Source organism: Telopea speciosissima, chromosome 11, assembly GCF_018873765.1.
Source record: "Telopea speciosissima isolate NSW1024214 ecotype Mountain lineage chromosome 11, Tspe_v1, whole genome shotgun sequence".
NCBI lineage: Eukaryota > Viridiplantae > Streptophyta > Magnoliopsida > Proteales > Proteaceae > Telopea > Telopea speciosissima.
Window position 1 is genome coordinate 12,572,295 of NC_057926.1, and position 26,642 is coordinate 12,598,936.

Below are 26,642 nucleotides of genomic sequence, written 5' to 3' on the forward strand. Positions count from 1 at the left end.
CAGGTGAACCGGTCGACCGGTTCAAACCCTGGTTCTGCATCCGATTCAAATGGCAGATTTGGGGGTTTAGTTCCTAATGCATGGATCTTCACATGCATGGGCCCAATTTGGTAATTTAACCCTAATCTAAAGTGGGTCCATACAATTGGAGGTTCAATTTCATAATTTAAGATCCAATTGGGATTTTTAGCAATTAAACCCAAATTGATTGGTTTAGGGTTCATAAATTGAACAATTCAGCTAGGGATTGGGTTCCTATGGGGCTGTTTACAAGTCACTGCCATGTATGAACTGAAATTTGGTTCAAAACAGTAATTATTTGGGCATAATTTCATAATCAAAGCTTAGTTTACAAGCATTAATGGCAGCCAATACCTTAGGCTGCAATTAGAGAGAATTTAGAGAAGAGATTAGGGAAGAAGTAGATGGGAGCAGCAAGGATTTGAGGCCTACCTATGTGCAACAGCAGGGACAGGAGATGCAGCCCTGATTTTATGCTTCAAGGTCTCTAATGGAGGTTTCCAAGCTTCCAATTCAAAGCCAAGATCAAATTCCTAAGGTAAGTTCCTCTTTTCCCTTCTTCTTCTTCTTCTCTTTTCTCTACTTTCTTCTCCAAGCTCTAAGTCTGATTTCGGTTCTCTTAGTTTAGGAATGAGTGAATAGTGAAATTAGTTTATATGTATAGTGGTTCTACCAAGGCATGTTTGGTTTAGTAAAGCCAAAATCGGTTTCTAAAAACTAATTCCTAAATCAGATTTTTAATAGAATTTTTATACCTATTGGTTAATTCTAATTAAATAATGATGTCATATGACATCAGGGGTAATCCGGGTTCGGGTAAATGTTGGAAATAGGATTCCCCACTGGGGATGTGGGTCCCACAGAGGTAGATTGACCAAAATACCCCTATAACCCTAATCGGTCGTACGAAGCATTATAAAATACAATTAAATCATACTTACAATGAGTTTAATTAATGGAAAGGTTCTGCATGCTATCTAGGCAGCAGATCAGGCACAGGTAGCTCAGGTGCGGGGTTCCATCGGAGTCCTCTGACTCCAGAAGTGCAAGTTGGGAAGAATCCCTGGAATCCTCCATAGGTGTGTCGAGAGATTCATCTGTATCCTCGACCGATGCAGCCCATAGCATCGAAGCCACCATAGACTCGGAGCTGGAACCTGAAATCACACAAGTTCAAAAAAAATTTAAATTTGTTGCGGTTTTCACAACATATAGAAAATAATTCAGATCTATTTTTCATTAAATATAACTAAGTCATCCTTGAATAGTCATCAACAAATGTAACAAAGTATTTAAAACCAAAATGTGCTACGACAGGACACGGACCCCACACATCAGAATGAACCAAAGAAAAAGGAGAAATAGAACACTTATTGACTCTAAGGGGATAACTCACACGGTGGAGTTTCCCAAACTGACAAGACTCACACTCAAGACTAGAAAGAGAACGAAAACTAGAATCTAACTTCTTAAGGCTTTCCAAGGAAGGATGACCAAGCCGACAATGAATCTGATGATGTGAAGCAACACTGGAACAAGCAACAGACTGAGAGCCATCAAGTAGATACAGCCCCCCCGACTCACGTCCTCTACCAATTGTCTTCTTCGTAGCAAGATCCTGAAAAACATAAGAATCGGGATAAAATGTGACTGAACAGTTAAAAGTATTGGTTAATTTACTTACTGACATAAGATTAAATGAAAAATTCGGAAGGTAGAGAACGGAAGATAGGGACAATGAAGAGTTAGGATGAACAGTACTAGTGCCCTCAACCTTTGCTGAAGATCCATCGGCTAAGGTAACACTGGATGATGATGGAGACAAAGGGGAAAAGTGTTGAAATATGTAATCTAGAATACTGTGGGGGTATTTTGGTCATTTTGCGGTAATTTTAGTCGTATGTTATTATGTTTAAGTCGGCTATGTGGGTTTTAGTCCCACATCGCCTATTTTAGTCCCTTTGTAACTTTCCCCTCTATTATAAATAGAGGGGCTTACCTATCAATGAATCTAAGTTATTCCATTCTCTCGTTCTCTCTTTCTAACCCACGATTCTTCTAACATGGTATCAAAGCAGGTCTAATCTAGGTTAGAAAAAGAGAAAAAACCCTAGTCCATCTCTTCAATCGATGTCTCCCTTCTCTCTTTCTCGGCTTCTCCTTCTTCTGTTTTTTTTTTCTTCTCATCCTTGTAAGGGGGCAGCACTAATGAGGCAAATACAATGTCCAATGATTTATTTGTTGCCCTCCTCCATTATATCTATGTTTTTTCTATTAAAAACTGTTGGAACCATCTCTGCAATTTGGAGTTTCCCAGAATTCTTTGGAGATCAGAACCTTATCATCATGGAAGGCTGACCTTCCATCATTGGAGCTCCCTTTGCTATCTTTTCCAGCACCTTACTATCCTATTCCAATGTCCTACTTCCCTTTTTTCTTTTTCTCCATCTCTTATTAACCATTCCAGCCCCTACCCTAATCGATCTCAACTTGTCAGGGTTTTGAAAAACCCTGACTCCAATCGATTTTAGGGTTTCCCTTTTCCGATGTAGCTGAATTTTGGGGGGTGATTCCCTACTACTACAAGCCCTACTCGGCCTAAGTTTGGACCCTTTCTGATGGCTGGATTTGTTTCTTCAGCAAAACTTCCTTATCCTGCTAATTTGGTTACCTACTAAAAACCCTGACCTTCAGGTTTTAGTTTTTGCTAATTTTGGAGGGCTGATTGCTCCAACTACAAGGACTACTCGAACTCAGTATTAGCCTCTTTCCATGTGTTTGAAGACCCCTAACCCCAATTGATCCTCCTTTTTAGGGTTTTACAAAACCCTGACACATATCGATTTTGGGTTTAGGGTTGCTTGCTGCTGCTGGAGTTTTTTGGAGGTGTTTCTACCATCAAGAGGGACATTCTACTTCAACTATTCATGGCTTGAAGAAGTTCTATTACACAAGATAACTGCTGCCCTATTTTTTCTGCAATTTTTGGTGTTTCTCCCTCTTGAAGATTAAGTCTCAAACATAAATAGAGATTGGTTATTCGTATTGGAAATCCATTCAAGCCGTAGAGGACAGCATCTATTCAAATACATCATCAACTTTTTTTTGAATCCCCCTTCCCTACAATTGATCTCAACTTTGAGGGTTGTTTACAAAACCCTAACTTTAATCGATCTCAGGGGAAGGGATGTCCTATCTTGCTGATTTTTTGAGGGGACTTTAATCACCATCAGAGGAGTATTCGACCTAAGTTTCCGCATCAATCATGGATTTATTATTGAAAAAATTGAGGTTCATCTTATGGGTCGATTTTTCCAATTATCAACCTATTTTACTGATTCATATGTGGCTGGCTGCTTCAACTACCTATTGGATCTGCTGAGTTATTATCTTATATTTGCTGGTTCTATTGATGGGCTTCTGTAAGCATGATTGGATGACATGATATTGCTACCTTTATGTGATCTACTGCTGCCCTATTATTGAGACTGAGTATCCTTCTATTGGAGATCGAATTTCTTTCATTGTCGAAGACTCGAATCTACTACCCTGGTGATCAGCTTATTTGGGATTACAAAAGTGTGTTCCAAGGTTATTGGTTGCAACTACGAACCTATTCAATTGTGTGAAGCTCTTCTATTGGTTCATATCCAGCTTACTTTTGGAGCTTGATCCTTGCATTATTCGCTAATTCAGATCTGATCCAAGTTTTTGTTGAATGCTTATTACATCAATTCTGTCCAGATATCTTCGTCAGTTCTATTTAGCGTGTGAGAGTTTATAAATTGGAGTTTTGCACACTTGTTCTTCCTTGTTTGAAGATTGATTAAGCCTTGAAGATTGGAGCCTTTCTTTACTCCAAATCAGATCTGTATACTTATCAGATTTGACTATTGGAGTCAGGTGTTTCTCCCCTGCAGGAGTTTCCAACAAAAGTGTTTGTTTGATAGTTTGAAGATGGTAGACAATTTCTATGTTGCATTGTTTTTCTCCATAATTCATTATCCCACTGGCATTTTCACTTCACCGCCTCCCATATCATACCTTTGGCATATACCCATAACCACCTTGGAAGTTTATGGTATTCTCTAAATTGCCATTTCTTCTCTTTCCATTACCCTTAGCACCTTTTGGAAAATTCTGGAATATTATACTTTTGCACTGTTTCTTACATCGTCTCCATTTTCTGTCCACGTGTACTACTACACGTGAGGGGGGGGGGATTATGTACAGTATACCTGTAGCCATTGCAGAAAGCAGAACTTGCAGGAACACTTGGTGCAAAGCATAGAAGATCAGTGTTTCCACCATTGCTATTGGGTATCCTTCATTATTTGGGTTGAGTTTGCCGTAAGGGGGAGATTGGTGTTAAAGTATTGAAGATGTTTGGTTATTGCCTGCCTATATGAGGTTCTACAGTTGGGTTGATTTTTTCTACTGCTTGATTCATCTGCTCACTACCCTAGTTACTTATTTTAAAGATTATCATTTAGAGATTCATCACTGGATAGCAAAAGAAGATTGGTGAAAGCTGCCTTTTTTGGAAGACATTCCAGTCCCGGTTTGCTGATCAAGTCTGCCCAAGTTTTGAAGAGCTATTTTTCAAGTTCTTGAAGGTTTATTTGGGAGCTGCATTCATCTGTCAATCTTGATTCTGCTGGAACTTAGTTTCTTTCTATTTTGTTCAAGTTGGGCATTGGTACCTTGTATGCGCCAACTTGAGGGGGAGTGTTTGCATTATTATGGAGTTCTTTTTTTCTTTTTAGTTCAAGTTGGATCTTCTTTCTTTACTTATTTGTATAATCCAGCTTGAGGGGGAGTGTTGAAATATGTAATCCAGAATACCGCCACGGTATTCTGGTCCTTTTGGGGTAATTTTAGTCTTATGTTATTAAGTTTAAGTCGGCTATGTGGGTTTTAGTCCCACATCGCCTATTTTAGTCCCTTTGTAACTTTTCCCTCTATTATAGATAGAGGGGCTTACCTATCAATGAATCTAAGTTATTCCATTCTCTCATTCTCTCTTTCTAGCCCACGATTCTTCTAAACAAAAAGATATTTGACGTTCTTAACATGTGGTCCGATGCCCCTGAATCAATGATCCAGGGACTGAAAGCAGCGGAAAGGAATGCAGTGGCATTACCTGTCTTAATCAAAGAAGCAGTGGAAGAAGTTGGCTGTGAAATCTGAATCTGGTTGGACCGTGCATACTCTTCGTCAGACATAACAATCACCTTACCCTCAGAAGGTTGAGACTGAGGGGCTGAATCACTACTAGCAGCGGAATTAGCAAATTGTTGCTGTCCAGACTTCCCATGAAGCTCTCAACAAAATCTCTGAATATGGCCAAGTTGACCACAGTGGTGACATGTCTGGACAGCAAACCATCTCCACGGCTACCTCCACTAGCTCCAATTTGTGAAACCCAAACTGAACTGTCAACTGCTGGTGTGGAGTCACGAGAACTCTCACGAGATACTCGAAGAACACGAGCAAATGTATCTGTGAGTGAGGCAATATTTTCACTACCAAGGATTTGTAATCGGACAGATTCATACTCCTGCCCGAGTCCTCCCAAAAAACCCATAACAGCCAATTGCTCTCTTTGAACTTGCATCTGCTTCACATCCGAAGAAATAGGAAGAAGGGCATTCAATTCTTCATACATTCGCTTAAAGTCAGCGAAATATTGGGTGATAGAACTCCCCTTTCTCTCAGTTCTGTAAAACTCCTGTGATAATTCTTAAATCCTTGACAAATTATTTTGACCAGAATAAAGAACTCCCAAGTAGTCCCATAAATCTTTCACAGTGTCAATATGAATAACCAAATCCACAACAAGATTCTCCATTGAGTTCAACTTCTGTCCAAGAATTCTGGCATCGACAGTTTCCCAAGTTGAATCATCCGCTGGTTTGGGTCCTGTCAAGTGTAGCTGCTGATTTTGCCCAGTCAAAACAATCTTCAAAATTTTCCTCCATTGCCGAAAATTAGTAATACCTTCAAGTTTCTTCTCTGTGATTCGATTGGAAGAAGAGGACGTCACCTCAGTAACCACTGCACTACTTTTATCTTCATCACCCATGTTATCTTTTCCAAATAAAAGTACCCAAAATTTCAGGAATCAACAAACACTAAACACAACTTCAATAGATGTTGCCACCAATCGAATCAATCAAACACCAAACACAACTTCAATAGATGTTCCCACCAATCAAATCAACAAACATCACCCACGCCTTCAAGAACTACTGCTCCAATAGGTACTGCCATCAACCAAATCCACAAGCATCACCCACGGCTTCAAGAACTGCTGCTCAAACATCAATCAAGCCTCCCCAAAACATCAGTCCGGCAATGTGGTACTCAATTGCCACTCAACCAACTACCAACATCACCACGAATAATTCAAAATCTGCTTTTAATTATGAAATAGCAGATTTACATCTTAGACACCCAAACTGCAATCAACCAACACCCAAAAATAATCGTAGGGGAGAAAAATCACCCTTTTCTAAGATCGTGAGCCTCTGGTGGTGTTAACCAGATATTGTAGAAGAGAAAAGGAAAGAAAACAAAAGAAAAAGAGAAGGACTTGCACAGATTTGTACCAGGCCTAGGAGTTATGCTCTGATACCGTGTTACCTGTGAAAATCAGAGAAGAGAAGAGGAAGAAAAGGAGAAAAGGAGAGAGGAGAGTTGCAGCTGTAGGAATTCAGTATATTCAATAGGAGAGCCAAAAAGATATAATACATAGATATAGGGAAGAAGTAAAAAGACCAAAAAGGACCTCATAATGGGGCTTAAAGGACCCCATGACAAACATTCTAATTGGATGAAAAGCTCAACACCTACATAACCCAATCCAAAGCCTATTTTCAATAAAATAAGCCCTCTAAGTGACTTATTTACATCAAATCTCCCCTGCTTGAAAAAAATTCGTCCTTGAATTTTGCAAAAGGAGGAATCAGCTTTGGGTGATGAACATCTGTCTTCAACCCATAATATTACTCAGGCAGCTCGTGGATGTGAGGAATGTAATCTTCAAGGCATGAAACTTTTTCTTCAAAAAATTCTGGTGGCATGACGAACTCTATGTGCTCAACTTCGAAATCAGCAGTCATGTCCATGGGGTCTTCTACAGTTGTGCCTTCGACCTGCTCTGTTTCAAACTCTAACTCTTTAAGTTCTTCTTTGTTGCTCACAGTCCCTTAAATGGTTTCTTCAACCACCTTGTCATTTGCAATACCAAATTTCATATCGTCCATTGTCTCAACTTTACTTGCTTCAAATTCTTCAATGTAAGCCTCGACATTTGAAACATTAAGGACTGGTTCTTCCGTGACGACAGAAATTGTAGGAACTGCAGTATTAACCTCATAGATGTTATTGTTATCATCTAGGGTGGTTCATACAGAAATTGTAGGAACTTCAGTATTAACAGCAGCTTGGAGGCAACACCATGAGCCTTTCCTGTTGCAGCTCTAATCAGCTTCAATTGAATAGTCATTTGGTCTCTTTACCAGTTGCCATACAATTTATTACCCTATTACTCTGCACAATAAAGTTGAGACTCCTGCTTAGAGTCTTTTCTTTCTCTTTATCTGTCATATTATATTTTTGGAAACCATTCTTGTCTTTCCCATTTTCTACTGGCTTATTTGTCGAGTGAAACCATTGTAGTTTTGTCTAGGTCACTAAATATCAGGTGGAGGTTCTTCTTCTTTTCTCTGGGTGCTTACATACAGTGGCAGATTCTATAGTTCTTATTGGTTCCTCTATTTACTACCTGGGTACTTGTTTTTCAAGAGTAACGATTATGTTTCAAATGTTGGCAGATTAGTTTTTGTGCCCCGTTTCATTTTTTAGAGAAAGTCTGTGATGCAGTTGCTCTAGCCTGGCTCGACAAACAAGACCCACCAAACCAAGAACCGGTCCAATTTGGAAATAGTTTAGTATTTAACTGTTTTATTTGTTTTGAGTTGCGTATGTAGGACATATGTTTCAGTTTCATATTCCTAATAGGGCTCTTTGATTTTGTTTATTTAAGCATTGTAACCCAACATTGAACAACAATGAATATTGAAATAGAAATCTGGTTGGGCTTGCCCTGTGTGAGTGTGAATGCGTGATGCCCTATCTCCCCTGCAACTCTGAAATCCCTTACTCCTTCTCCCCTAACCAGCCCCCCACCAATTTGGTTTCAGAGTTGAAGATCCCCATCCTCCCCATTGATCGCTCCCTTCCCTTCCCGTTAACTCTAGCTCTGTTCTTCTTGCTTGCTTGGTTACCGGCAGACACCTATTTTGCCGATAATTGAGATAAAAAAAAGTCACAGAAAACCCCAACCTTTCAAAGAAAGCAAGTAGCAAGGAACGAAAACAAAAGATGAGATTTCTTACATGTAGAGTCACTCTATAGCCATGAAGAATGTTGGGGTGGATCAAACTCATGTAAGAAATATTTAGAATGACTCTACATGCAATCGTCTCAGTTAAGATTACTTGCCTGATGAACATCTTGAATCAACATCATTTCTCATCGCTCGTCTATAATTTTCAAATACCTCTTGTTTGATGTTGGGTTATCATCATGTATCTTCTTCTTAACTATTTCCATGACTTCCATTATCTTACCCATGGTCTGATCCTTTTCCCCATCAACCTCTCTAAGAAGACAAAAGAGTGGCATCATAATACCATCGAGTCGGCGTATCATTTCCCAAAACTTTGAGGAGGTGACAAGGTCTTGAATATATCTCCCAAATTCAGACCTTACATAATTGTTAGTCAACCAGTCAGAAGAGGTGAACATCTTAAGCAGACCACCTTTCGGGAACAGAGGCTATCAATTACAATATAGTTTGCTGCGAATCTTGTGGTTCCAGGCCTCACTAAATCCCCTTTTTTATGCTTCCTCATCAATGCCAGAACCCAACTGTGATTATAAATAAAGTTGGTGATCTTCCTTACATCAACAACCAACCATTAGTTGGACCTTTGGCAATTCTCTTATGTCCTTGAAAATCAAATCTATATAATGAGCTGCACACGGTGTCCAAAATAGATACTTCATCTTCAACATAAGTAAGTGACCAGCCTTTTTGAAATTTGTTGCATTGTCAGTTACTATATGGACGACATTATCTTCTCCTACCTCAACAACATCACCCATTAACTTATTCAAGTAATGGGCATCTTTAATTTTATTAGATGCATTGACCAACTTATGGTAGACCGCCCGACCGTCACAATATATAAAGAAGTTGTTGATGGACAATCTTGTTGGTCCACTCCATGCATCACACATGATGGCTACTTCATATAAATGCCACTTCTCTTTGAACCTCGCAATATACACATGCACCTTTTTCACAATATCATCCAAGTAAGGCACAACAATCTCATAAGCCGTGGGTGGCTTGACATTTTTCCTAAAACATTGAATCTCATTTACCATAGCCTTGATGTGGGGATATTTGGCCTTGTGAGGTGGAATCATGGAACTGTGAAACCATCTGGAGAATGCTTTACCTATCATTTTGCTCAATGTTTTGGGCTGAGAGCTTTCATTAATCCTCTGTTAGCCTTCATCTCTCGCTTTGTAGACATTAGGATCCAGGTCTCGGATATTTGGGCTCTTCTTCCTCTTACCCTTACCACTCTTAGCAAACCGGTTAAACATTCCCTTAACATTATTTGCTCTACTAAGGCCAACAGGCTTCTTACCCTTACTTAACATGTGGACGACAAGAGGAGCCAACCAACTTCTTTAGGGCCCTGACGTTGTGGTCGAGCTGATTTAACTTCTTCTCAATTGCTCATCTCTCCACTGTTTCTCTTGCTTCATGTCGTGACAGTTGCATTGCCCATGCTAACTCTGGGTCCTATGCTTCTATAATAGATCCTTCATAATCTTCGAAATCTTCCATCAAAATTTCTACCAACACATCCTCATCCTCTCGTGCTTGAGTGGAGTTATTTTTAGCATCTCTAAGGTGTTTTTGCATTGCCCTGCTTAACTCTACAGGGCATTTTGTACACTTGGGAACATTTCCATATCCTCCTACCATGTGTTGTTTTTGCCAAGTTATCCCACCTCCAAGATGCTGAGTGTCACAGAAGTTGCACATTGTATGCAATCTGCTGCTGTTTATTTTCGTACAATAAGACCAACCAATGTCTGGTTGTCGCGGCATCTTCCTAAATACCAAAGATAACTACATAACCGTTAAAGTATATTAAAAACATAACACCAATAGATCAAGTAAAGTATATGATGCATTTCATGCATTGCAAGTTTATCAAAGTATATTAAACCAACTTTAATCAATTTTTTTATTTTCCACAATTATTTTCAAAATTTCAAATTTTCAGAAATAAAAAAATGAAATAATATAGTAAGTTATGATAAAAATAACATCAATCTAAGGTTTGTCGTGCATTTCAGAACATTGCATGATTTAATCAAACTACAATGAAAGAGTAAAGATGAAAAAATCCTTTCTTTTTTTCAATTTTTTGATTATTTTTTAATTCCAGAAAAGAGCAAAAAAAGAAAAAGAAAAAAAAAATTATTAAGTAAAAACTAATGCTACATTGAAGGTGATAGATCTAATGTATATGTAGTACATATATTTTTCCCACATGCGTAGGTATTGATTTTTGGAAGAAATAAAAAAGATACTTTATGTAAGACATTTTCATTTTTGGGTGAAAAATAGTGGATTTGAGTTCAAATCCTTGCAAATATTTATCATGCATGCATCTCATGGCTTAGTTGAACCTAAATGCATGGATTTATAGCAAAAAATAGAACTAAAAAGCAAGATATGAAGAAAAAATCAAGTTTTTTGAAAAAACATACCTTTCCCTACAAAATCCCCTTTAATCTTTGATTTTAGCTTGTTGGATGATACAAATGATGTTGTTCAACCACAGATTGAGTCGTTTTTCACTCTTCAATGCATAGTTATCAAGGCGTCGCCTTGGGCACCTAGTCATGCGCCTTGCCGACATGGTGGTGTCGCCTTGATTTTTGACCCTCTAAAATTCCATGGTCACCTTCTCGCCTTGATAACTATGCTTGAATGGAAGCCCTAACTTGATTTGGGTGAAAAATGGAGTTTAAATCCAAGTTTTCAAGCTTTTCCAAGTGGCTTGAGGGTGTTTTTTCCGCCTCTGAAGTCTTTGGTTTGTGTGTTTTGGCAAAAAAGTGAACTCTAAGTCGTATGTATCGATACGTATCGACATGTATTGACCAATACATATCAATACATTTTAAATCCAAAAAAAGGGTAAATAAAAGTACGTATCGATTGTATCGAGCATATCGTATCGTTTCTTATCGACACATATCGTTTAGTATCGTATCGACACCTACCGATACCGGTACGTATCGGCAGATACGATGCGATACAGATCGATACTTAAAACCCTGTTCCTAAGCCTTCGAAATTGCGAAGACTGCTGCTGGCTATCCCTCTTCCCCAAGCTTTCGCCATTTTCTCCACAGTACTCTCTTTGGTTCTCCATTGGTAGATGCCAAGTCTATCATGTCTTCCAGACTTTCAACATCCCATGATAAGATTCTACCTTTAAATTCCAGGTTTGCACAGTTAAAACAAGAAAATATTAAAGTTGAAGAGTTTGTTGCTAGATTTTACTATTTCGCCACTTGATTTGATTTTGAGTGGGATGAAGAGCTATTGGTGGCACAATTTTGCAATGGTTTTTACCCTCAGATTAGAGCTGCACTCACATCCAATTGTCTGCTTACAATGGAGGATGTTGTACATGTGGCATATTAGGTAGAAGAAAGTTTAAGTGGCCATACACTCAAAGGACTTTTATACACACTTTTCCTAGGGGTAACATTTCCAGTCACCAACAGTCTTCTTCTCAGGAAAAGTCATTTAGCAGACCACATGCTACTGTGTATCTATGGCATCTTCACGACCTAACCACCCATATTCTCTACCTAGGCATGATTCTGATATGGCATCACAATCTAGCCGACCATACTCTCTGCCTCGGCGTGGTTCTGGCAGACTCGTCCTGTGATGTCAAAGACTGCCATTCATTGGTTTATGTTTAAAGAATACAGACATATCAGTGCTCAATGCCCCAACCGTTTGTTGGCTTATATAGATAAGGATTCTTTTATACTATATAAGTTCCAGAAGAGCACCCCTGTTTTGAGACAGTTGATTTAGAGGCGGAGCATGAGCCAAGTGAAGTCAACGACAATGATAGGTGATGTGGAGCGACATCCTTGTTATGTTCTTCGTCCTGTTTTGACCACTTAGAAGTTCACTAAGGATCTATGGAGGTAGTTGCACTAATGTCGTCTCTGAAGAAGTTGTTCGTAAGCTGGGATTGCAGACAGAGCCACATCCAAATCCTTACAAGGTTGCATGAGTGAACAACACTAATCTCAAGATTATTGATAAGTGTTTGCTTACCTACTCTATTCGTGGATTCGTGGACATAGTATAGTGTGACGTCCTCTCTTTGAAGGTGTGTCATATTCTTCTTTGTCGACCGTGATTGTTTGATAAGAAGGCACAACATTGTGGGTATGCGAATACCTACTCTTTCAATCACGACAACAAAACCACAAAGTTTCTTCCTACTAATGACCTCCCTAACATTAAACTCAAGAAAGTAGCTGGGTCGTTCCTCCTCCAGCATGTTGCCTCAGACAGCCTCCTTGGTCCTTTTCCAAACTCGACGGAGTTGAATTCTTTTCAGAGAAGGAGAATTGATGCTGTTGGTCTAGCCTGGTTAGACAAACAAGACCAACTTTGGAGGCCCAAACCAAGAACTGGTCCAACTTGGAAGTAGTTTATTTATTTAACTCTTTTTTTTTTGTTTTGAGTTGCGTATTTAAGACATAGGTTTCAGTTTCATATTCCTAATAGGACTCTTTGATTTTGTTTATTTAAGCATTGTAACCCAACGTTGAACAACGGTGAATATTGAATAGAAATCTGGTTGGGCTTGCCATACGTAAGTGTGTGAATTTGTGATCCCCTCTCTCCCCTGCAACTCTGAAATCCCTTTTCCCTTCTCCCCTAACCAGCCCCCTCCACCAGTCTGGCTAATTAATACTTGATCGATTTTTCAGCAATTTTGTGATTCATGGATATCTAGATAAAATCTAAAACAATGCAACATGTCTTTAAATTCAGAATGAAAGAGCAATTATCTGAATAAAACCTGGACACAAATGGTGTATTACCGAGAAGAAGAAGTTACTAATTATAAATGCTGTTCAATGACTTTTCAACTGAAGCAGTTGATTACTTGATTTCTTGATCCTAACGCTACAAGTGCTGTCTTTGTTATTGCATAAATTTTTGTTTTAAGTTGTAATATGTTTTTTCTTCCCTTTGCCTCCTATGTCTTGATTAAATCTGAAGATGTAAAGCATGAAGTTGATCCAAGACTTTATTTATTGAATCTGGAGACCTCTGGTTTTTCTCATGGTGTTGTTAGAGAATAGCAATTTTTTTATTTATTATGCTTGACGGCTGACTTAGGTATGATCTTTGGTTTTATTATCTTATCTATTGCTTCCTATTTTAATGCATTTAATGTTGTGGAGCATCTTTTAGGTAGCGAATTTTGAATACATAGACGAGGCAGAAGTTGCAGTGGAAGAAGAAGCTCAAAGGGCATCCGTGGCCAATAAAACTACTCTCAACAATGCAGAAAGAACTAATTTCTGGGATGAATTGCTTAGGGACAGATATGAAATGCATAAAATTGAAGAGTTTACTTCTTTGGGCAAGGGAAAGAGAAGCCGAAAACAAGTACTGTCTTCTGCTATTATATCATTTTAATATGGAATTAAATTAATTTAGTGCCATTTAGTGATTCAATTTAGCTGCTTTGATGCCATACTTCTGCCAATCCTATATTATTGTTTCTTGAAAGTTGACCGTTATTTGTGATGGGAGTGGTTTCTTTTGGGGCAATTTGCTCCGCAGTATTGCAACTTTATTCCTGCTTTTTGCTTTTTTGTTGTTATCCCAAAGTCATGAGCCTTCACTTTACCTTTTATAGGATTGTCCTGTTGTACTTGATCATTCTTGTTTCATGGCACTGTTGCACTCTCGGATTGGAAAGCAGTATGGTAAGTAAGGGAGCAGAGTGATCGATTTCAAAAAGAAACAAAAGACTATAGGACTCTAGCGCCGCCCCAAAGTTCCTTGTTCTGATCTTGCCTCAAAGGCTGCTCTATCACTGACAGAGTGACCAAGGATGGTATTTTTGAATCAAGCTTGATACTGTTCGAGCTAAGCCCTTCATTCAGTAAAAGGCAAATATACCCCTATGAAAACTAAAATATCTCTAACAACTGATGCTCTTGCATCAAACGTGTGGGCATATGCCTAAAGACGGCGTCTTTTAGATTTTTCAACATTCATGCTAAAGTTGAAAGGGAAAGAGAAAAACCTTTAAAGTGTTTCCAAATCCTCTGATTTAGTTGCTCTGTAAATTTTTCTCTTCTTGAGATGCATGCTTACCTATGTAACTCTTAGAAATTATGATCTATTAAATCCATAGTTGTCAAGGTGTTGCTAGGAACCTACCTCCCAGGCAACAAGGCACCCCAATGTGTTCAAGGCGACTGGGCATCTTATCTGCCTAAGTGCCCAGACCAGTTTTACTCCAGAGATGCGGAAAATAAGGGAGGAAAGGGGGTAAACAGGAAGAAGGAGAAAAGCGAAAGAGGGAGGAGGAAAAAAGAAGAAAAAAAGAATGGGAAAATATACTTGGAATTAGAATAAATACATGGAATGGAGGCATATTTAGCCTGGTGACCACGAGGGCCGGCCGTGGCGCCATGACTAACTATAACAAAATCTAGGGTAATAGATGCAGGTATTAAACACATATGGTGTATCAGTTCTGTATTTGGCATGCGTTTGTCCCTCCCTTGGTCTCGTTACTGGTGTATCTACCTCTTAGAAGTAAGTAGTAACACATGTCAGATCATATGTATGTTTTCCATATGCACACCTTGGTTTTGTGAAGGGAAATGCCATAAGCTACATTGAAGGGTTCTGTAAATTCTGTGTTGCATGCATTAAATATTGGTACTTGGAGAAACAACCTGGCTAGTGTTTCAGCTTCATGTTTATATGTTTTGTGATGTTCTTGCCAGTGGGGCAGAGCTGGTCTTCCAGGTTTATGTATGGGGTTTGGATTTTTTGGCGAAAGCTTTATTGAGGTGACCATTGTGAGCTTAGGATTACTCCCATATGGAGCCTAAATTCTTTGGAAAAAAACACTGGTTTAGGCTTGTACATTACCTCACTTGTGTATGTCGTGGTTAGTTTACTTATATATTGGTTTAATTGCGAAGTAAACTATACTAGAGGTAATGAGGATGAATTAAAGAAAGGGTAGTTCTGGAAACTGCCAATGGCCTCCTCTCCCCCTGGAAATTCCAAAGAGCTGTTCGAAGCTTTTATTTCGCAGGGATTCCCTTGTTAAAGATGAGTGATCTACGACCATAGTTCGAAAACTCGTTTTATTTCGGTGTTTCGGGTTGACCGAAATATCCAAAATAACCGGATATTTCGTTCGAAATTTTGCATTTTTTCTGGTATGTTTCGGTAGGTCATTTTGGTGGGTTTTAGGCCAAGTTAAGGCCTGAAACTTCATGGAAACCCTATTTTAGGCTATGTAAACACATTTAAATGTTCAAATTGCAAAAATAGTCACCTAAAGTGGTGTTTTGGATTTGCACCATTGATTGGCAATGTACGGTCGAATCCTAATGTATAACTTAGTTAATTACATATACACATTGTTTAAGACTTTAAGTACTAGAAGCCATAATAAATTAATGATTAATAAGTAATTTAAACAAGTAAATTGACTTGGAAGTTGGAAACATAAAGTGAATAATTCATAAGTCATAACTTAAGTCAGAATATTAAGTACATTAAGTCAGTAACAAGTTAACAACTTGAGAAGATGATATCAAAATGATAATATCCCCAATAGTCCAATACAAGTCAAGTAGTCATCAAGTGACTCAAATGTTTACAAATTTTTTTAATAATAACTACTCCGCCGTCCAAGATCAACCCCACTCATAGTCTGATGGAGCCGACATGTATTGTTCTCCGACTGTAGGATAAATGAATGCCACGTTATAGTCTGGGTAAAGAAACAAGTGTAGTCATCCACAGTGACCATGTAAACTGCATCATCAACATGCTGAAGGTAACCTATCCTAGGATATGGGTCACCAAACTGTGAAGAAGTACTACCCACTGATCCACTATGATATGACGCCTCTGGGAGCGTGTATGGGTACGGGCTGTACGATTGGTGGGTTGGGTAGGAAAAGATGTCATCCACAAAAGACGATCCACTGCGTCTCTGTGAGTGGGAGTCATACTCAAAACTGGGAATGGATGGAGAAGATATATGCTCCTGCCCCCAAGTCAACTGCCCTTTGCCATATGGATGTGAATGAGATGAACTATACTCTGATTGTGCTGGAGATGGACTGCTCTCTATATGAAAAGATGGGGCACGGAAATGCCCACTCAATTTGCTGTCCCTATCGCCCATACTCAATCCACCAACAGAGCCAGATAAGGTATCAATGTCCATAAGATCAGCCTGCCTACTAGTACCATGAGGACGGGACTGGCCATGACGCTATCTCGAGTAGGTCGAGGTGGCCGGTGTTGTCGGTGTGGGGGCACGGCACCGTGGTCTGTATCTTGTGTGGCATGATCAAATTGTGTTTCTCCGGTGAATCGGAGTGCTTCTTGCTGCTCTTCTATCACATACGGGACTCGAGTTCCCTCATATGCTTGACCACCATCACCACCATCATCAGCTCCATCATCACCATCTCTACCATCACCATCTCCATCATCACTACCATCAACACCATCATCATCTCTACGAGTCTGAGTCTAAGTCTGAGTCCGAGTCCCACCACCGCCACCGGAGGACACGGACCAATCTTCTTCCTCCTCATCAACATTGCTACCAGTAGGCTGGAAGAGTATGGGTGACCATGGTTCGAGAACTCGCGAGATCTCGCCGAGTTTCTCGGTTTCATGAGATCCCGAGACGAGATGCCATACGCATTCTAAAATTACACTTTCTCGGCGAGATCTCGGTGTTGTCTCGGTACACATTTTTTCCAATTTTTTTTTTAGTTTTAAAAGTTCAATATCTCGCCGAGATCTCGGTATCGGGTTAGAACATGGTTTTTTACCCATTTTAATTGCCCATTTGACCCATGTGCCCATTTTTAATAAAAGAGGGCAATGGACAGAACTCGGAAATGTCAATAGTTCTGTCCATAGCTCTTTAAACAAAGGGGAAAACACTCAAACAACTCTCTCCCTCAAATTTCTTCCTCTTTCTTTCAAATCTTGGGTGGATTGCATTGTTTGAAGTGAGATTCAAGTGCTAAAGTGAAGATTCAACTCCAACAGTCCAAGAATCATTACCTATTTGTAGGATTCCAAAGTAAAACTCATATTTGGACTTGTTTTTTGGCAAATCTTGGCATGCCATTGTGTTTAAATGGCCTGAAATAGGCTGGATGCCAAGTTTCAGACCCAAAATATGTGTAAAACCCACCGAGTTGGGGGTCCGAGTCAAAAAAAAAAAAAATGCAGCAACTCCCCGAGATCTCGACTCGACTCGACTCGGTTTCTGGCTTGGCCGAGATGCCACTGAGACCCGAGTCTTAGAACCTTGTGGGTGACGCGTCCTGTGCGTGTACCTCACCCTCTTCAGCCATGAACTCATCCACATCAGCTTCTATATGTTCGGCTATTATGGGGTCAAGCCTACCTCCAGGTTGATCTAACATTGGCTCACCTCTATCCCTCACCCAATCCACAATAGGATCTTCATCATCTGACTCCACCTGGAAAATGGCGGCTAGATCGATATTTTCCCTGATACCCTCTTGTCCCATGCGTATGTGTTGCATCTTCAACCTCAAATTGTAATGCACATACACCAAGTCAGATATATCTTTAGAACCCAATCTATTTCTCTTCTTTGAGTGGATGAGAGAAAATGTACTACAATTCCGTTCACAGCCAGATGCGGAACATGTCTGGGAGAGAACCTTGATTGTTATTTTTATTAAATTCTTAGTTGAACCCCTATACAATACCCACCATTCAGTTGCATTACAACAAAAGAGACATGTTATATTCATTTCAAAAGTTTTAATACATACATAATTTAAAGAATAAGATATTGAATTGAGTAATGACTAATGAGTACCGGCATCACCGCGTGTCCGGCCTTGCTCTACAGCATCGGTTCAAAAACTTCCCAATGCATCCCTAAAAGTCTTCAACTATAATCATTTGGAAAATATTTAAAATTAGTAATGACTCATTACTATTTGGTATTGAATTGAGTAATTCCAAATGAATTATAACTTATATAGCTTGTAATTTACTATTCGGCTCCAACTTGGCAACTACTTGTTTTACTGCTTCAATAAGACTACTATTGAACCCAAGCCTATGATTGTATTGGTACTTGGGGTTCAAATAATATGCTGAAATTGACATTACATATCGTTAATGCCTTAATAGGTAATAATATATCTTTCAAATTAACTTTAAAGGATGTAATTGCATAAAAAACAAACTACACTCACCAGCCTCAGCCTTATGCAGTGGATGCATAAGTTGATTTTCCTAGCGCTCTTTGATAATTTTGAGAAAGTGTTTGCTACCTTGTGGATTCCCATTGTAAACACCTTCATCCATCAAGTCTATGACAGCATATAGATGTGGCATGGTTGGTCCCTTGAGAGCAGAATCAACTATATGCAAAACCTTGATCACTGGTTCCAAAAGTTGTACCACTTTATGCAACTTTGACCAAAAGTCATCTGATGAAATGGTAGCTTGTGCTTCCCTACCACCATGGGTATTGGACCCATTCGAGTTAAACCAGTCTTCAGAAGCAAACATAGATCTAAGTCCGGACTTCTTGGTCTGTATACTCTTGAGTGCAATGTAGTTGGTGGCGAATCTAGTTATGCCCGGCCTCACTAAGGCACCCCCACACTTCTCCCTCAAGAGGTTTAATGTAAACCCATGGTTGTAGACAAAGTTGGTCATTTGCCTGGCCTTTTCCACAACATGTTGTACCAATTTGATCTTTCCCATATCCTTCAATATGAGGTCTATACAATGGGCAGCACATGGAGTCTAAAACAACCGGTACTTGCTGTTTTGCATCAACTTCTCACCGGTACTCTTGTAGTTGCTTTCGTTGTCTGTTACAATTTGGACAATGTTCCCCACTCCTACATCATTTACCACTTCCTTCAACAGTTTTTAGATATACTTTGCATCTTTTTTCTCCTTGGATGCATCAACAGACTTCAGAAAGATTGTCTTCCCCTCACAATACACCATAAAGTTGATGATAGACTTTCTTGTAGGACCAGTACAACCATCACACATTATAGTCACCCCATAGCTCTCCCACATCCCCCTCATTTCATTGATATAGTCTTGAAGCTCTCTCTTCTGTTGGGGCAAATACACATTCATGATCTCATGTGGGGTGGGCCCCTTATACCCTGGGCAGCCTCAGCAATGGAATCTATCATAGTCTGATAAAAGGAGCCTTGTGCTGTGTTTGCTGGGATGGTATTGTATAACATCTACTTAGCTATAGATTCCTTCACCATCCTCTTTAGATTTTTCCATGCTCCCTTGTTTTTTGGTTGCTTATTGCCTTTCTTTCTATAAACACTAGGTGCTTGGTGAAGTGCTGGGTCATCTCGTGGTGGTACTACTGGAGGTGGTGGAGGCGGAGCTGCCCTCGTACTCTTGATCTCCTAAAGGGATTAGGCAACCCAGGCTGCCTACCACCTGCTCAAGATGTACCTGCTCCTCCACTACCACTAGCACCAGCTCTAGAGGTACCAGCTCCTCCACTACCACCTACTCTCTGTCTCTCCTGGTCCTCATGATAAGTGGCTCTGCTCATCATCTATGCTCGTCTCTAATCCCTAGTCTCTCGCTCAGTCTCGATATCATCAGGAACATAGACAGGATCATCACTGTCATCATCATCACCATGATCAACATCGTCATAGCCTCCCGCTGTACACCTCACTGCATCCTCAAGGTTTACCCTTGCCTCCTCCCTCTGAGCCTTCCTCTTACTCCCTCCGTTTATGTACTCAATGACAGCCCTAGATACCTCAACAGGGACCATATGACATGAGACCACTTCAGGAGAATTCCCAGCTAAATGTTGTTCGAGTCTAGTGGCACCACCTCCCAAAAATTTCTGGTGACAGTAGTTGCATTGTGTTTTTCTTTTATCCCCATCAATTGGAGTGCCGTGCAACCATGCAATGTCACACCTAGTACTTCTGGGTGTTCTCCTCTCCCTGGGCTTGGGCCGCCTGCCTCTGGCTCTGTTGTTTACCACGGTCCGCCATAATTGGACTAGTTTACTGTTGCATGAATAAAAGACAATTCATTAATCACTGAAGCACATCAATTCTTTTAGTTTAAGAGCACTAAGACAAGTATATAACTTTTTAGTATTTTTCCCCTGACCCTCATATTTTTTTCATATTTAAAAACAAAATTTTAAAATATTTTTCAAATAAATATTGGCCTAGCATAACAAAACCGAAATTATATGCAAATGGGCAGCAATAAAAAAACATGTAGAATTTACTTATAGCTATTTAGTACTTTTCCCCTAACCCTCATATTTTTCTCATATTTAAAAATAGTTTTCTAAAATGTTTTTCAAATAATTATTGGCCTAGCACAACAAAACCGAAATGATATGCAAATGGGCAGCAATTAAAAAACATGTACAATTTACTTTTATATTTTTCATTAATTTTAAAATAAAAACCTCATATTTTTTTCATTTTTCTTTGAATTTTTTAAATAATTTTATAATTTTCGAAAATTAAAATAATTAATTATTGGCAGAAAAATATTTTCGACACCGTGAGGCCGTAGATCGGCCAATGGTGTCTAACATATATTTAATTGATCACCATACAATGTACATAACCCCTATTATTTTTTAGATTTTTGTTGTAAGAAAATCAAAATTTTGAAACAGAAAAATAAAAAAATAATATATATACCAAAAAAAAATTTCGACACCGAAGTTGTAGATCGGCCTTCGGTATCTAACATATATTAATTTCATCACAAACAAACATGTATTGATCATGCATTTTCCAGAAAAAAAAACAAATTTTGAGAATATGGTTTTACCTGGAATAGTGGAAAGGCTTCACAGATATGCTAAGAAGTTTGAATCTTGTGTTCTCCAAGTGGTTCCGGCGTAGATGCGGTGAAGATTCGAAGGCCGGTACAAGAATGAGCAATGAGAAGTGAAAGAATGAAGAAGAAATGAGCAAAAACCACAAAATGAAGAGCTTGTGAAGTCTCGGTCGAAATCTTGACCGAGATTTCGCGAGATTTAGTACTATGTCTAGGACTACGCTGTATTTCCATTTTTTATACTGAAGAGGACAAAGCCTTATGAGGGCATATGGAGGGGATTATTAGAGGCATGATCTGGTTCCGTTTCCTGCCTCTTTGACAAGAACTGGCCTTCCACGGTGTATTCCTTCTTTTCATTGTAAAATGATTAGGAGAAGGGACAGAAAAACTTGTGTTGTTATATCTCTTGCTTATGTTTGCTGTCATTATTAATATAACATTGCTGCTACCGTTTGAGTCAGCTATTCCCTCCAATTGGTAACTGTATTTTGTCTCTATTCTTACTTCCACTCTCTTGTTTCCTCATTTCCTTCTTTTTCTAGTTGATATCGCTGGTTGTTCTAGGTCTGAAACTGTCACATACTCCTTTCTCTCTTTATTCTTAATAAAAAATTTCATAATTAAACTTCCATTCAGGTCAAATGAACATTACATTCTTGAACATAGAATGAGATGTATAATAGGTGGCAACCAAATACATATTTTGTAGTGGAACATATTGTAAACGTACCTTAAATAATTATGACATTATTCTAATTAGAATGATATGTACACTATCTTTTGCAATTAAATACATAGGTTGCTGTGTGATTTTAACTGTCTTGTGTTCTGTTGTGGGTTTGTCTCTTCTCCTAGCATCTATGGTTCAGTTCCTTGAAGATTTATTGTTTTGGACAAGTCAGGCTTGTTTGTTTGGTCTAGGGAACCCACCATATAGATGTAGTTTTACTTATATCTCATGTACATGTTCTTGGGTTTGTTGTAGATGGTATCTGTTGAAGAAGATGATCTTGCTGGTTTGGAAGATGTGAGTTCTGATGGTGAGGATGATAGCAATGAAGCTGAATGGACTGATGCTGAAATGATTGCATCTGGAACGGCATCTGGAAGAAAGCCTCACAAGAAGAAAGCCCGTGGTATAATTACTGTCTTCCAGACCTATAGTTGAATATTGCTGACAAGGATTTTACACACACATATTCTGATCTCAGCATAGTTTTGAATTGAAAATCTTTTCAGTGGATAGCATGGAACCACTTCCTCTGATGGAAGGTGAAGGAAAATCGTTTAGAGTTCTTGGATTCAATCAAAACCAAAGGGCTGCATTTGTGCAGATATTAATGAGGTTTGTTAGTATATATGTTACCTTTCAGTTCAAATTTTGTTTTGATCTGCTTGTGAGTGCTGTGCTTAGAGGTCTGATTGTTCCCAACTTAGCGTGTGAGGATCTGCCCTTGGATGCTGTGTTAACCCAATGTTGTCTATTGCTAACTCTTAATAACAATCATATAGTATTTTTTTCTTTTTTTATTTCTTTTCCTGGATCAAGACGACCAATGTCTCTAGTTCTATCAGACTTGCCTTTATGACAAAAGAAGGTAATGGTTCTATGTTCATCTATTTTGGTTGCATTCACTATGGCTTTCCTAGAGTTGGCATGCCAGCCTCCGGTTCCTAAATTTGTGGGAATATGTGAAGTCTGAATGGCACTAGTTCTTGGAAAACATTATAAGTTAACATTGCGAGCTGCAAATTATTGAGCTTTATTTTATTTTATGCTTCGATTATTTTTATCCTTTTGCATGTTCTGCACTTTGTCAATCCTGTTTTGTTTTTTTGGCAGGTTTGGAGTAGGGGAATATGATTGGAGTGAATTTACTCCTCGGTTAAAGCAGAAGACCTTTGAGGAAATTAAGGAGTATGCAATATTGACTTTGCTTTCATAAAAAAAAATTGACTTTGATTTCTATTCTAAGTTTTATGGATATGCAGTATCTAAAAAGATATGATGGTCACTATTAAGATTTACATCCTTAAAACTGGTTGGGAAGTAGCTAAGTTTAAATATGTGTTTGGTAACTGAACTGTACTTGAACAAATCCTATAAATAGAAATTTTATTAGTGCTATTGTGTTGGATAACTGAATGTAGTCCTGACTGACTATTTGGGAGTGCAAGGAGAAACCATTTATATGTGGATTTCTGTTGGCTTTGATATGTTTCCTGGACTATATTTGTTTGTTTTTTTTTTTTCCTTCTAGAAGTCTATAAGCAAATCAGTGCAACAACAACAAGAACAACAACTCAGCCTTATCCCAACTAAATGGGGTTGGCCACATAGATTCTTTTCCTCCAATCAGCTCTATTCAAGGTTATTCTTGATACTAGGTCTAGGCTATTCATATTTTTCTTCACCACTTCAACCAAAGTCATTTTAGGTCTGCCCCTGGCTCTTTTAGCTCCTTCAATCTGAATCAAATCACTTCTACATACTGGAGCATCTGAAGGCCTCTGGTGAACATGGCCATGCCACCTCAAATGACTATCTCGTAGCTTATTATGTATCAGAGCTACTCCCAAATCAACTCTAATTTGATAATTCCTTACTTTATCCTTCATTGTTTTTCCACCTATCCATATCAGCATTCTCATTTCAGCTACACTGACTTTATGATGCTTCTTAACAGCCCAACATACCACACCATTCATCATAGCCGATCGTGTGACGGTCCTCTATATTTATTGCAGCTTTGAAAATCTCCTTTACATTTATAAATCGGAACCACAATGCTTCTCCTCCATTCATCTGGATTTTTCCTTGTGCACATATTATTATTAAACAACTTCGTTAGCCAAGATAAACCACGGATTCCTAAACTCTTCCACGCTTCTATTAGGGCCCCATCTGGACTAGGTGCCTTGCCTATTGTCATCTTCCTTGAAGTTTCTTTTACTTTAGGCAACCTAATTTTTTGTATATATATTGTTGAATAATGTAAACCAGAACACCGTGGGGGTATTCTGGTCTTTTGGGTCTATTTATTTTATGTTTTAAGCTGTTTTACTTGCTGCCTAGTTATGTCGACTATGGCAGGGGTATTTTTGTCCTTTTTCATTATTTACCTTCATATATATAAAGGACTTTTTCTGATCACTATCGATCATTCAAGCATTCTCAGCATTCTGGTTTTGTTAACATGGTATCAGAGCCATCTTCTCTGATCTAGGTTATTTCAAAACCTTCCCCCTCCATTCTTCTTCTCTTTCCAGTTCTCTATCGATCTCTTCTCTCTCCTCCTTTTTTTCTCCCTTGGTTCCTTCCATTCTTCAAGGGCAGCACTGCTGAGGTGATCCTATAATGGTTTAAGTGCTGACCTCCATCACACCTCATCTCTTTATGCCCTAATTCAGATTCACGATTGCTGCTGTTCTCTCTCTGCGATTTGGACTGCTTCAGTTTTTTTGAAGATCGACATCAGTGCTATGGAAAGTTGATTCTTCACCTTCGAGCTCCACCTGCAGGCCTCTGGACAACAGCTATTACATCTGCAACTTTCAGAAACAGAAGACTCCAAGATCCAGCCCTTCTTTTCCCTTTATCGATCTCAACTGTCAGGGTTTTTCAAAACCCTGACACTTATATCGATCTTGGCTTTCTGGGCTGTCGATTGGAAATATTTTTTAGGGGTTTATTCCCTTGGTTTACTGCTGCACTCGACCTCTATTTCAGCCCTACCTGCTGCTGTTTTTTTTGAAGATCTGATTTTTTACAAGTTCAAGGATCGATTTTCTTCCTGGCTGCACTATGGGTGACTCAGAGATTACTTCAGCTACTTCTGGAGGAGATCAGAATAAGACTGAATTTCTTCCCTATGCTGCTGCAATTAAACTTGATGGCACAAACTACTTAATCTGGGCCAGATCATTATCCCTGACCGTGGCTGGTAGGGGACTCATTGGCCATCTCACTGGCACTACCACTCAACCAACTGAAGCAGGGGCTACTCATAATAAGTGGGCTGCCAATGATGCAATGGTGATGTCTTTTATTACAAACTCCATGACCACTGACATCTCTAGTCAGTATATTCTCCTTGACACTGCTACTCAGATATGGACAGCTGTCAAAGGCACTTATGGTCGGTCAGGGGGTGGTGTCCAAGTTTATGAGATCTGGAAAACTCTCCAAAATACTACTCAGAAGGAGATGACTGTTACCAAGTACTATGCTGCCCTGAAGTGTTTATGGCGGCGATTGGATCACTATGCTCGATTTCAGCCTACCACTACTGCTGACATCACTGCCTACCACACCTATGTCGATCAGTTTCGGGTGTATGACTTTCTGGCTGGAGTCAATGATGACTATGATCCTATTAGGTTACAGGTCCTTGGTCGGGTTCCTTTTCCTACTGTAGAGGAAACTTTTTCCTATGTACACAGTGAAGAGACAAGGAGGGCTGCTATGATGATTACTCCTAAGGTTGAAAGATCAGCATTACAGACTGCCACTACTGACACTTCTGCTGATATTGTTGCTACTGCTGCTACTACTAAGGAGCCTGTGAAGTGTGAACATTGCCACAAACCCTATCACACTAAGGCTCAGTGTTGGAAACTTCATGGGAAGCCTACTGATTTTGAGAGTAAACGGGGTTGTTCCAAGCCTAAAAACAAAGCCAATCACACTGAAAGTGTAGCTCCAGCTCCCACTACTGACATCGGCTTCTCCCAGGAAGAACTTCAAGCTCTCCGGCGCCTGTTAAATACATCTGCTGCCTCCACTACATCTGCTGCCAATTCAGGTTCCTTCTTTGCCCGTATAGGTATTTCCTTTGCTGGTCATTGTGCATCAGTAGTTTCCGCTCCTTGGATAATTGATTCCGGAGCTACTGATCACATGACAGGTTCCTCCAGTCTTTTTACCACATATTTTCCTGCTTCTGGTAAGGACAAAGTTAAAATTGCTGATGGGTCCCTCTCCTCCATATCTGGGAAAGGATCCATTGGTTGTTCTCCTTCCTTGACATTAACTTCAGTTTTGCATATTCGCAAGTTTACCACTAACCTTCTCTCCATTAGCATTATCACCAAATCTTTGAACTGTAAAGTGACCATCTTTCCTACTCATTGTGTTTTTCAGGAATCGGACTCGGGGAAGACGATTGGATCGGGTAAAGTGCATGGCGGATTGTACCTGCTTGATGGAGATCCTGCACCTACTCAGGCTTTACCTTCTAGGCTGTGTTCACCAGCATCCTTTTCCTCTGAATTACACATATGACACTCTAGACTAGGACATCCCCCTTTAGGTACCCTA

The 26,642-nt window shown here is 39.3% G+C and overlaps 1 protein-coding gene across 1 annotated transcript in view; it reads left to right on the top strand.

The window, feature by feature from the left end:
• LOC122646699 (CHD3-type chromatin-remodeling factor PICKLE) overlaps positions 1–26,642 on the top strand; it is a 154,567-nt gene that overhangs the window by 68,110 nt on the left and 59,815 nt on the right. The window contains exons 21-24 of the mRNA XM_043840299.1: positions 13,640–13,837; positions 22,308–22,458; positions 22,562–22,667; positions 23,166–23,240. Of these exons, the coding sequence (XP_043696234.1) occupies positions 13,640–13,837; positions 22,308–22,458; positions 22,562–22,667; positions 23,166–23,240 (530 nt within the window). The remainder of the gene's footprint in view (positions 1–13,639; positions 13,838–22,307; positions 22,459–22,561; positions 22,668–23,165; positions 23,241–26,642) is intronic.